This window comes from Rhincodon typus, chromosome 28, assembly GCF_021869965.1.
Source record: "Rhincodon typus isolate 14 chromosome 28, sRhiTyp1.1, whole genome shotgun sequence".
Classification (NCBI taxonomy): domain Eukaryota; kingdom Metazoa; phylum Chordata; class Chondrichthyes; order Orectolobiformes; family Rhincodontidae; genus Rhincodon; species Rhincodon typus.
In genome coordinates, this window is record NC_063359.1 from 36,252,528 (window position 1) to 36,265,179 (window position 12,652).

Below are 12,652 nucleotides of genomic sequence, written 5' to 3' on the forward strand. Positions count from 1 at the left end.
TTGTGATCAGGTCACGAATCAGGAGCCTGGCCAGGAACAGCATCAGGATCCATGATTGCTGTATTTGGTCCTGCCCCTGCTAAGCTTCTGAATCACTCATTCAGTGACATTACCCACTATATCACCATCTCCACCCTGGCACTCTGCTGCCTGGAGCAAACATGTCACAATGAGGTTGTCATGTTAAAATGTAACTGCTATTTCTAGTTCTAAATATGCCTCATTTTTAAAACCATAATATCTGCATATATTTTTTATAATGAGGGAGAATCTTATAGAAACATTTAAAATTATGAAGGGAATAGATAAGAAAGAAGCAGGGAGGTTTTTTCCACTGGCGGGTGAAACTAGGACAAGGGGGCATAGCCTCAAAATAAGGGGGAGCAGATTTAGAACTGAGTTGAGGAGGAACTTCTTCACCCAAAGGGTTGTGAATCTGTGGAATTCCTTGCCCTGTGAAGCAGTTGAGGTTTCCTCATTGAATGTTTTTAAGGCAAAGATAGATAGACTTTTGAGCTGTAAAGGAATTAAGCTAGCAGGTAAGTGAAGTTGATTCCATGAAAAGATCAGCCATGACCTTATTGCATGGCAGAGCAGGCTTGACAGGGCCAGATGGCCTACTCCTGCTCCTATTTCTTATGCTCTTATTTCCTGTTTCTTTGGAAAAGAAACAGCAATATGCTCCTACACATATTTTGGAACGAATAATCAGTTGGATTTCAAACTGAGGGATGGAACTGTCTTAAAACTGGTCCAGACCAGTTGCAAACCACATCCAGACATAGGACCAAAACAAAAACCTTAAAAAAAATTTGACAGCAGATTTTTACTGTTTGTACTCTCCAGAATAGTTCTTCCTTGAGGGAAATCATCACAGAAAAACAGTATGGTCTACTATGTTGCACCAGTTGTGTCGTCCTAGATGCACTTTGACAGAAGATTGTGGGTTTGAAGCCTGCATCATGATTTCTGAACTCAACATCTACACTTCTCTGCAATACTGAAGGGGTACGAGGCATTAATCTAGAGCTGCTGTACCTGTTTATGAGGTTCAAGTTGAAATTTTAGTGAAAACTGGGGAGTTCTCATTGTGCTCACAGTGGAAGGTGATGGTGCTTCATAGCTCAGGGCATCTAATATCAACCAAACACAGTAACAATGACAGAGTGAATCAGGTACATGGAACCCTTAACCAATATCCTGGGAAGGCGAACTGATGAGAACAGGTTGTGTGGATAATCAAGAGGATTTCTGAAACGTGACCCAAACCTCTGCACCCTGCTCAGGCTTAAATGGGCATTAGATGCCCGCACTACATTGGAAACAGTTGCTTGATGTGATTTCCTTCAGAGTAGCCAATTAATAGCCAGAGGGCAACATCTTTATTTTAAAAAATTAATTTACAGTATGTGGGCATTTCCGACTGGTCCAGCATTTGCTGCCCATCCCTAGTTACCATGAGAAGGAGGTGGTGATAAGCTGCTGAACTTCATGTGGTCTGGGATGAACCAGAATGCCATGAAGGGAATTCTAGGATATTGATCCAGCAACAGTGAAGGAGCGGCAATATATTTACAAGCCATGTTGGTGAGTGGTTTGGAGGGGAACTTGCAAGTGGCGGTATTCCCATATATCTGCTCCTGTTGTCCTTCTAGGGGATGGAAGTTGCTGGATTCAAAATCTCATGCAGTGCATGTTTTGAATGATACCCACTGCTGCCAGAATGCATTGGTGTTAGAGAGAGTGAACATTAAAGGTGGTGAAAGGGATGCCAACCAAGGGACCCAGATAGCGTTGAGCTTCTTGGACTCAGTGCTAAATTAAGGAAAGTGGGCATGTTCTCAAAGAGAGAGTGCCAACCAGAAGCCTGTCAGCTGGTGGGCCACAGCAGGATATCAGTCAAGATGAGTGCAAAGGAGGGCATTTCTAAATGGAGGAACCCTTTCTCCAAACTCTCTGAAGTGTAAGTATTGCAGCTGTGACAGAATGGGTGGGGAAGGTTTTTGTTTATTTACTTGTGGACATGGATGTCACTGCCTGGCTAGCATTTATTGCCTATCTCTTGTGGTGATTGGTATAACCGAATGGCTTGCTAGGCCATTTCAGGAGGGCAGTTGAGGGTCAACCATATTGCTGTGGGTGTGGAGTCACATGTAGGCCAGACCAGGTGAGGATGGCAGATTTCCTTCCCTGAAAGACATTAGTGAGCCAGATGGGTTTTACAGACAATGGTTTCATGGTCATTGGTAGATTCTTAATTCCACTTGTTTTGTTATTGAATTCAAATTCCACTATCTGCCATGGTGGGATTCGAACCTGGGTCCCCAGAACACTGGCTGAGTTTCTAGATTAATAGTCTAGTGATAATACCTCTAGGCCATTGCCTCTCCATTCTACTTTCAGAAGGCAAGACTAAGTCATCCAACTAGATCTGGGAGCCTGAAAACTGATTGGAAAATTCCTGCTGGCCCTGGTTTGTAAGTCTTGACAGATTGTTAATTGGCTTAATCAGCTACTCCCTCTTGAGGGCTGGTAGGCTTTCCATTTGTAGAGTGTCTCCAAGGAAATGATGTCGAGGAGGGGAGAGATTGAGGGTGCAGGTCATGGCCGATAGTGCTACTTCTAGTATTTGTCCACCTCCCAGCCCAACCCCAATGAGGCCTAAAAACCAGGATCTCTGACTCCGAGGTGAGAGTGCTACGGACTGAGCCACAGCCAACATACCCTGGCCCCGACATTCACAAGAGAAACATGAAAAGTTGCAGACTTGAATTGCGGAACATCTGGGCACATCCGCTCTGGCCAGCCTTTTCTTAAAGCTTTTCTTTTCCCTCTCTCAAGACATCACATTCCCTGGAAGGGAATTATTTCAGTGTCCAGGAGATCTTGTGTATGCTTGGGAGCATGGCAGGAGAGGACGGACAGACATGGTGTTCACTGTTTCACGATCTAACTCCTTGCTAACATGCAGTTTCCAGAAACACACACAAACGACAGCCTTTAGCTTCAAAACCATTAGCCATCTAATAAAGGATATTCTATTCTAGAAAGAAACTAAAGCACTGGGGGAAATGTTGACAGGTGAAAAGGAGAAATTTAGCAAGAAAAATGTTAATTGGAACATTAAATTGAAAGATTTTCTTTTCCCATTCTCACCAGTGATAAGTAAACCTTTCTCTGACTGAATCTTGGCCACCTCGATTGCTGACTTTTCAGAAGGTTTTGGAACCATTGCAGGCCTCTGCTCCGAGCTTTTTGCAGGAGGTTTCTGAAAGTGAGGAAATCCAAAAATAAAACCTTCCAATATTAACTGGAAACTGCAAAGCGCAAGTTGAATTTTAGAGACTGAGATCAATTGTGCAGTGTGAAGCTCTCAGTCACACTCTAATTTTACCATCATTCAGCCTAGCCCATCTTCTTGGCTCAGGTCTATGAGTATTATGGTCCTGTCCTCAGGAGATCATTGTTCAGAAATCCCAGTCATTGTAAATGTGCCATGGAATCAGAGAGACCATTCGGCCCATAAAGTCTGCAACAACCCTCTGAACAGCATTCCACCCCTTCAACCTATCCCCATATTTCCCATGGCTAGTCCACCTAACCTGCACATCCCTGGACACTGCAGGGCAATTTAGCATGACCAATCCACCTAACTTGCACATCGTTAGACTGTGGGAAGAAACCGGAGCACCTGGTAGAAACCCACGCAGACATAGGGAGAACGTGCAGACTCCAAACAGACAGACAGTCACCTAAGGCTGGAATCAAATCTGGGTCCCTGGCACTGTGAGACAACAGTGCTAACCACTGAGCCATCTTGCCACCCATCCTGAAGTTAATTTGAGGAATCCAGAGGTTTCTCTACATTGACAGATGTTTGCAACTACTTTGCAGAGGAGCAGGATGATCAAAATTAGCCAAAATCTACAGAAAATGATGAACTTTCTCTTATGTTTTTTAAAAGGATAGTTTGCTTTTGATTTGTAACTGTTTTCTGAAAATAGTACATTAACTAGTCATCGGGATGCATTGCATTTATGATACTTTTCAATGTGACTTGGGTTCTCCAGATCCAAAATTGATGACTGATATATTATATATCATATATCCTCAGCATCACTTCTTAAGACAACATTAAAAAGCCCCAGTAACCCATGTTCATCTTTCAGCAATAATGTCAAACCTTGACCTAACACATTGTTAAGTAACAAGATCATATCCTATTTAATAATATCATTGAAATAATATCAAAATTGCAAGGTCATTAATTTACATTCTCCCCTGAGTCTACACATACTTCTTCCAGGGATGAACTTCCAATGAACCAAGCCCCATGCCAGTCACTCCCAGAATCCTAAAGAAGCAAAATGCCATGGCATTGCAACAGAATTCCTTTTCCATCGATTTCCTGCTGCACGTCCAAATGAACCAACCTTTTCTCGTCGGTATTCCAATCTCTTGCCATTCAGTGCCACATCTATAGAATCTAAGAGGCCAAATCACCTCCCATTTACTGCTCTTGTACAGAATCTTAGCAGCATTCCTGAGCATGGAGTATTTGTTAATGCTGAGGATAACGAGCCCAAAAGTAAATTTTAGCCAAAAGCAGCTGCATATTTAGTTCAACCATCTCTGAGTCATCAATTTGTATCTGTTAACTGCTTTCCATTATTTTGCTTTCAGCTAAATTGTTTAAGGAATAATGAAATGGCCAAATGTTGCACACATTGTCCATTTCTGAAGTGAGAGATCTTGAAGCATTCATAGTACATCTGGGCATTCCAGATTAAACTACGCACACATCAGGCACTGTGAGAGCTTAATTATTGATGCAACTCTGCACACTTCAATACTGCACTCGAATAGATCAACTCTATTGCCGTGAATTCGATTAGTATTTTATTTATCCTGTGTGAAACCTTATTAACATACTGCACATTAGAAAATTCATTTTTACTGTATGCCAGGAAATCCTCCCAATCTGCAGCTGGGCATATACTGAGTTTTTGAAACTATCTGATTAAATTTACTGCTCATTTATCATTCAAGCATCTACTTTCTTTCTCCCCCTTTCACTTTTATTCATCTTGCAGGTTGAGACTCCTGCTGGGTTATAACTTTATGGGCATTGCTACCTGACGTGAACATGGAAAGTGAGCATTCGTAAACCATTGGACTAAGGTGAGCCGGTGGGGGGGTGGGGGTGCGGTGTGTGTGAGTGTGTGTGTGTGGAAATTAAAGAAATGAACCTCTTCCCATTCAGTTCTAGAATCCCAATGGGCCAAATCACCTGTCGTTTTTTTGTTTGTGTGGCGTCTTACCACACAGCGTTCCTAAGCATGGTTCTGTCCCCACTCATCAGTTATACATGTACTTTCCAGCAGGAGTCACTGAAGGCCTGTTAGGAGGGAATACCTGAGTTGACTGATTTTGCTTCCTCAGTTTCAAGTAACGTTATTGTGCTTGAGGTCAACTAACTCATTCTGGACAAGGTGTCCAAGCTGTCATCTTAATGTTAATGGTGCAATAATGAATCCCTTGTCAGGAATTGATTAATTCTGTAAGTTAGCTTATTTAAAACAGTGAAACACATCATAAGTTATAAAACAAACATTACAGCAAGCCAGAGATAACAAGGTGTAGGGCTGGGTGAACACAACAGGCCAAGCAGCATCGGAGGAGCAGGAAAGCTGACGTTTCAGGTCTGGACCCTTCTTTGGAAAAGATCTCTCACTTCAGAAATGGACAATGTCTGCAATGTTTGGCTACTTCATTTCTGAAGAAGGGTCCAGACCCGAAACATCAGCTTTCCTGCTCCTCTGATGCTGCTTAGCCTGCTGTCTTCATCCAGCTCTACACCTTGCTATCTCAGATTCTCCAGCATCGGCAGTTCCCACTATCTCATTACAGCGAGCCAACCGATTTGTGTGTGCGCAGCATGCAAACCCAAAGACAACAAACTGGAAGGCAGAAACGCAACATTGTATACACAGAACATTAACTCCTTAAAGAAGACATCCCTTCAAGGGAAGAGAAGCCAACAATACAAGCCTCATACTTGGTCTGAAAGGCCTCATTGGGAGGACTATTCAACAGCTCAACCTCAAGAGTCAACCATTCTACAAGGACAATTATATGAACCATCAAGTAGGTATTTACCACATTCTGTTGCCCTTGACAATGCTCATCCAAAGGGGCAACTGTAGCCAAGGTCACCACTTCATTGGTGCTGAGGGATTTGTTTGGTTCGATGGAGTGTGAGCATTCCTCATGGTTCCAGTTATCTAATTTGGGAATAAAACAGATGACAAAAGCAAGGAGAGAAGAAATGCCTTTTGTCACACATACATGGATTGCGATCATTGCTGTTTCAATTGCTGGTCTGTATTGAGATCATTAACAACGGACAGAACATGATAAAGAGACATTTGTGCCCCAGCACTCCTCAACTAGCAAGAGAGACATCACCAAGGGATCCTCATGATATATTTAGTAAATAAATTAATAGCATTTATATAGTACCTTTTACAATCTCAGGATATCTCAAGGTGTTTTACAGTCAACTTCTTTAACTTGCGATGTAGAAGGAAAAGCAACCAGTCTATACACAGCAAGGTTTCAACAAACAGCAATGTGATAATGATCTGATCATTTGTTTAAGAGAGATCTGTTCAGGGGATAATAGTTGGGCAGAAGGCTGGAGAGAAGTCCCTAATCTTCTTCAAAGTAACACTGTCTATTCATTAAGTCACACAAAACTTGAGGGGGCTGTGTATTCATTTACACCGCTTATGCTCCAACATGACGTAGCTAGTTTCACTTGTTGCTCGATGTTTGAGATATCATGCCCTTCCAGGGTAATCTGAGGTAGCGTGGGCACTTTTCACAAAAGGCCTGAAAAGCCAAGAAAGAAAGCTTCCCCATGAAGGGGCATGATGGAAAACCCGACGTCTCCTTCAAGCAGACTTTGAGTTTGGGTGTCAAATGGAATTTCAGAACTATTCCAGACTAAGGATGTTAAGGGTTAGGAAACCACAATGTGGGGAAAAGCGAAGATACAGATCAGCCACATTCTAGCTAAATGTCGAGGCAGTTGCCTTAAGGGGTGGAAAGCCTCCTCCTACAAAGTTAGAAATTATTGACAGCACAGCACAGGCCTATTCAACCCAACAGGCCCATGCCAATCATTTCTGCTTCTCCCAACCCACCACCTGAAACCATCAACATACCCACCTATTTTCTGGACCTTCATGTCTTTACTCTCATTCCCCTAAAATGCATCAATGTTATTCACTTCAACTACATCCTGTTGTAGCAAGTTCCACATTACAATTGTTTTCTGGGCAAAGCGTTCTTTCCCCGCAAATTCTTTATTGGATTTATTAATGATCATCTTATATTCCCACCTGGCCCTCTATGACCCTTTGGGGAAGGATTCCTTCCATCTTTGCCTGGTCTAGTCTACATATGATTCCAGACCCACAGCAATATGGTGGACTCTTGACTCCCCTCTAAGGCCTCGAAAGTCACTCAATTCAAGGGCAATTAGGAATGGGTGACAATTGTTGGCTTTCCCAGCAACATTCATATCCCAGGAAAGAATAAAGAAATCAAAACTAGTTCTAGTCTCACTTTCATGCGAAAAGCTTGCTCCACTTTTAACCCACCAAACCTTTCTACAATGTTAATGACTTCGAACAGGTCATCTCTTAGTCTTCTCCTTTCTAGAGAAATGAACCCTGGCCAAACTGGTCCATCCTTCCTGATTAGATTCACATTTTAGTTTTTATATTAGCTACTCCTGTTCCACTCCGACTTTCCAATCAATATCTATCTCTGTCAAGCCCAGAATTCCAAGCACCAGGCAAAGCCCCTGAACCAATCTCCCTTAATGATGAAAATGATGCCAACAATCTCAGTGGAGAGTGCCACTGAAGAGCCTCCTAATGCACAATATGAAACTTTGCCAAGGGATATCGTCGCCCAGTAAACCCATAATGGCTGGCAGGGATTGGCAAGTTCTCAAACCTCTTAGAGAGAGTTCAGTAGCAATTTGTTCTGGCTTATTTATGCCACATTGAAGCCATAGAATATTGGGTATTAAAAATCAACATAAGGTGCCCTCATCCTCTTAAAATGCTTGCTTAAAAAACACAGAAAGCCACGCTAATTAATTCTGTGCAGACTATTGCTTTCTCCCTCCTCCATTTAGTGCTCCTCATGGATATTAATGGTGGACAATAGAACATTTTTGTTACAAATCTCCTTGCAAAAAAATCTCCTGCACCCCGAATAAATATATTCCACACTTGACATAATGGATGCCTGTAGCTTCATGGGTTGCACACTCATCTTCTGCGTTAGAAGCTCATGAGTTCAAATTCCTGGCCCCACTTGTCCCCACATTAGAGACGCTCTATATGGTATATGAAACCAACTCTCAGCTCAATGCAAAAGACCCCAGTCTGCAAATTAAAGAAATACACTTCTCTAACATCCTATTTGTCCTTCAACCAACATGACTGATAGCAGATGATCTGATTGGTTTCTTGTTGGAGCTTGCTACATACAAATTGGCTGTTCTAGAGTTCAAGAAATAAGCCATTAGCTGAAAAGTGCTTTGAGGTGTCCTGAGTTCATGAAGGTGTTAGTTAAAGCCCTTTTTTTATTCATTCCTGGGTGTTGGTGTCATACTGGGTCAGCATTTACTGCCCATCCCTAATTTCCCAGAAGGCTGTTAACAGTCCATACGGACAATGTCCACTGCTTTCTTCTTCTTAATCTTCTTTGTCATTTCTTCAAAAAACTCCATCAAGTTAGTGATTCACAATTTCCCATGCACAAATTTTGGAATACTGCATTCAATTCTGGTCTCCTTGCTATAGGTAAGATGCTTAAAAGGGTGCAGAAAAGATTTACAAGCATGTTGCCAGGGTTGGAGGGTTTGACTATAGAGAGAGGCTGAATAGGCCAGGGCTATTTTCCCTGGAACATCGAAGACTGAGCGGTGACCTTATAGAAGTTTGTAAAGTCATGAGGGGCATGGATAGGGTGACTAGTTAAGATCTTTTTCCCGGGGTAGGGGAGTCCAAAACTAGAGGGCATAGGTTTAAGATGAGAGGGGAAAGTTTTAAAAAGGACCTAACTGGCAACTTTTTCTCACAGAGGGTGGTGCTTGTAATGAATAAGCTGCCAGATCAGTAGCGGAGGCTGGTACAATTAAAACATTTAAAAGGCATCTGGAGGGGTGCATGACTAGGAAGGGTTTAGAAGGATACGGGCTGAATGCTGGCAAATGGGACTAGATTAATTTAGAATATCTGGTTGGCATGGATGAGTTGGATCGAAGGGTCTGTTTCCGTTCTGTACAACTCTGTGACTCTCTATGATTCTAGACCAGCATTTGTGTCTGCCCATCCCGGAGGGCGGAAGTCAACCACATTACTGTGAGCCTGGAGTTCCATGTAGGTCAGATCAGGTAAGAATGGCAGTTTCATTCCCTGAAAAGAACACTAGTGAACCAGATGAGATTTTCCTTGTTGATAGTCATCATGAGAATCCTATTTCCAGATATTTATTGAATTTAAATTCAACTATCTGCTGTAGCAGACGTCAAACCCAGGTCCCTGGAACATTTTCTGGGTCTCTGATTTAACAGTCCAGTGATAACACCACGTGGTGCTCGCCTCCCCTAATTTATCTTTCTTGTTAGACAATGTTGAGAGATTTGTCATGAATTTGGGGCAGGTTGGGGCTGTTTTGCCCACGCATCGTCTGTTCTGACATCGCCTCACTTGTGCCATGGCCCCTACGATCTCAGATTGTTGCTGAGCTAATTCTGTGCAATATTTCGGGACCTGCAAAGTATGGTCAAGAGATCACGGGTTAATGCGGGGCCACCCGAATCATAAGTAGAGCACTCCAGAATGAAAATGAACCAATGCAATTGGTCCAGATTCGGTCAGTTGGCAATGGACTCCAACCTAGCTTTACAATCTGCCAGCTGCCTTTAAAAGACCGGGCCAGCTTTTAAACATAGAGTCATAGAGATGTACAACATGGAAACATACCCTTTGGTACTACTCATCCATGTTGACCAGGTATCCTAAATTAATCTAGTTCCATTTGCCTGTATTTGGTTCATATCCCTCTAAACCCTTCCTATTCATATACTCATCCATATGCCTTTCAAATGTTATAATTGTACCAACGTTCACCACCTCCTCTGGCAGCTTGTTCCATATACGCACCACCCTCTGCATGAAAAGTTACCCCTTAGGTCCCTTTTAAATCTTTCCCCTCTCACCTTAAACCTATGCCCTCTAGTTTTGGCCTCCCCTACCCTGGGAGAAAATGACCTTGGTTATTCACCTTATCCATGCCCCTGATGATTTTATAAACCTCTATAAGGTCATCTCTCAGCCTCCGATGCTCCAGGGAAAATAGCCCCGGCCTATTCATAAACCCTGGCAACATCCCAGTAAATCTTTTCTGAACTCTTCCAAGCTTCACAACATCTTCCCTATAACAGGGAGACCAGAACTGAAAGCAGTATTCCAAAACTGACCTAACAAATGTCCTGTACTGGTGCAACATGACCTCCCAACTCCTATACTCAATCAAATAACATTTTCTGAACAATTCTGCCTCAGGGAACATAGTTCCTCAATTAGCACTGCTGCCTCACAGCGCCAGGGACCCAGGTTCAATTCCAGCCTCGGGCGACAGTCTGTGTGGAGTTTGCACATTCTCCCCATCTCTGCGTGGGTTTCCTCCGAGTGCTCCGGTTTCCTCCCACAGTCCAAAGATGTGCAGGGTAGGTGGATTGGCTATGCTAAATTTCCCATAGTGCCCAGAAATGTTTAGGTTAAGTGGGTTAGACATGGGAAAATGCAGGGGTAGGGGAATGGGCCTGGGTGGGATGCTGTTCAGTGGGGCGATGTAGACTTATTGGGCCGAATGGCCTGTTTCCACACCGTAGGGATTCTATGAAAATAAAAAAAATCTATGATACATACTTTTTGAATATTTTTAACACACAGGTGTTTAGATTTTTCATCTGCACGAGGATTGGTGAAAAGGTATGGGAGGTTAAGAGGGAATGTGCAGTATTCAGATCAGCCATGAAATTATTGACTGGCAGGGCTGTTACAAGGGGCCGAATGGCCTACTTGTGTTCTTAATTTGCATGTGCATTTGTTACTGTTGTGGAATAGGGCTACACCTAGTTTAAAATGCAGCTAAATTCTCACATTTATTTATCACTTCAAGAGTTGGAGAGGGACTTGATACTGATCACTTACCATATGAGCTCCAACCAGTTCACGGATGGTCGGAGCAGGTTGAGGGGTCAGATAGAGGAGGAGGAATGGCATTGTGACTGCAGCTGGGAAATGAATAGCAGCAGGCACCTTTGGAAAAGTGAGAAATCAGAATGTAAGCATGAAAGATCAGGCAAAGTTCTCACACACCTGGAGGCGAGCTAAAGAACTGCAGAACTAATGTCAGGGAGATGCTCACATGGGTTTTGATATTCTGTGTAGCTCAGAAGGCCAGAGTCTGTGCAAGACACCACTTTAAAAATGAGATGCAATATTTCTGCTGAATCATACCGGTTTCTGTTTTGCCTGGATCTATCTCCTGGGCCAGTGGACTCCAGGGAGCAACAATTTCTGACTCAGTCCTATGTAGAGCCAGCTCCTCTTCGTCACAGCGTTGTTTCCACTCCAGCAAATCCTCCGCTTGTCGCCGGCGCTTCACCAGTTCCTTCTCTTTCTTCGTCAAGAACCTGGAAAAAGCAACAAGAAGACCCCACCCCAGTCCCTCAGTCACACAGGAGTCAACAGAGCTCCAATGTAACCTGAAAATTTCACCAAGACTAGCTTCTTCTTTACTTGTCCCCCAGACCTGCTATCTCCACTTTCCCACCCCATCCCACCCCATCCCCACTTCCTTGGGTGAATATGGGGAGGCAATGGCCTACTGGTATGATCACGGAACGATTAATCGAGAGACCACAATAATCTCGTGGGGACTCAGGTTTGAATGTTGCAATGGCAGATGATGGTTAAAATCCTAAAATGAACAAAGACCACCTTCCCTCAGCCCATGCTGATGTAAAGACGACCTCATCATTTGGAGACATAAGTTGGAAAATGGAAATTTGACAACCATGTTGCAGGGAAAGAGCCAATTGTAACTCAAAGGAAAAGCAGAACTGTGTGATGTTGCCTTTTTGGTTACCTCAGAACATGTAACATTTGGAAGAAGCTGAGTTTGATACATTTATCAGACTAGCGGGAACCAGGGTTGAAAATCACAAATAACTCAAGACTCTGAAAGGAGAAAATAAAACCTTCCAACAGAAGCTGAGACCTTGGTCTAACTGACCCAATACTGAATTGAGGATCGCTACAAAGTTGGAAACAAAGTGATAACATCACCAAAAGGACTGTGAGAAATTTCGTACATTTCCCTTCGAGGGTACTTGATCCACAGACTTGGTTTCTTTTTGCCCGCATTTTTCAGCCAGAGGATTCCCACATCCCAGAAATGAATGAAATGAAAAGGTAGTGGTGTTCCTCTACCACGATACAGTAACCAGGCCTACAGATAACACAGTGTGGAGCTGGAGGAACACAGCAGGCCAGGC

The 12,652-nt window shown here is 43.1% G+C and overlaps 1 protein-coding gene across 1 annotated transcript in view; it reads right to left on the reverse strand.

Annotated features, from left to right (window-relative positions):
* LOC109918901 (centrosome-associated protein 350-like) overlaps nt 1–12,652 on the reverse strand; it is a 148,180-nt gene that overhangs the window by 23,457 nt on the left and 112,071 nt on the right. The window contains exons 19-21 of the mRNA XM_048613401.1: nt 11,613–11,788; nt 6,160–6,284; nt 3,157–3,268 (exon numbers count right to left, since the gene is read on the reverse strand). Coding sequence (XP_048469358.1) covers nt 3,157–3,268; nt 6,160–6,284; nt 11,613–11,788 — 413 coding nt within the window. The remainder of the gene's footprint in view (nt 1–3,156; nt 3,269–6,159; nt 6,285–11,612; nt 11,789–12,652) is intronic.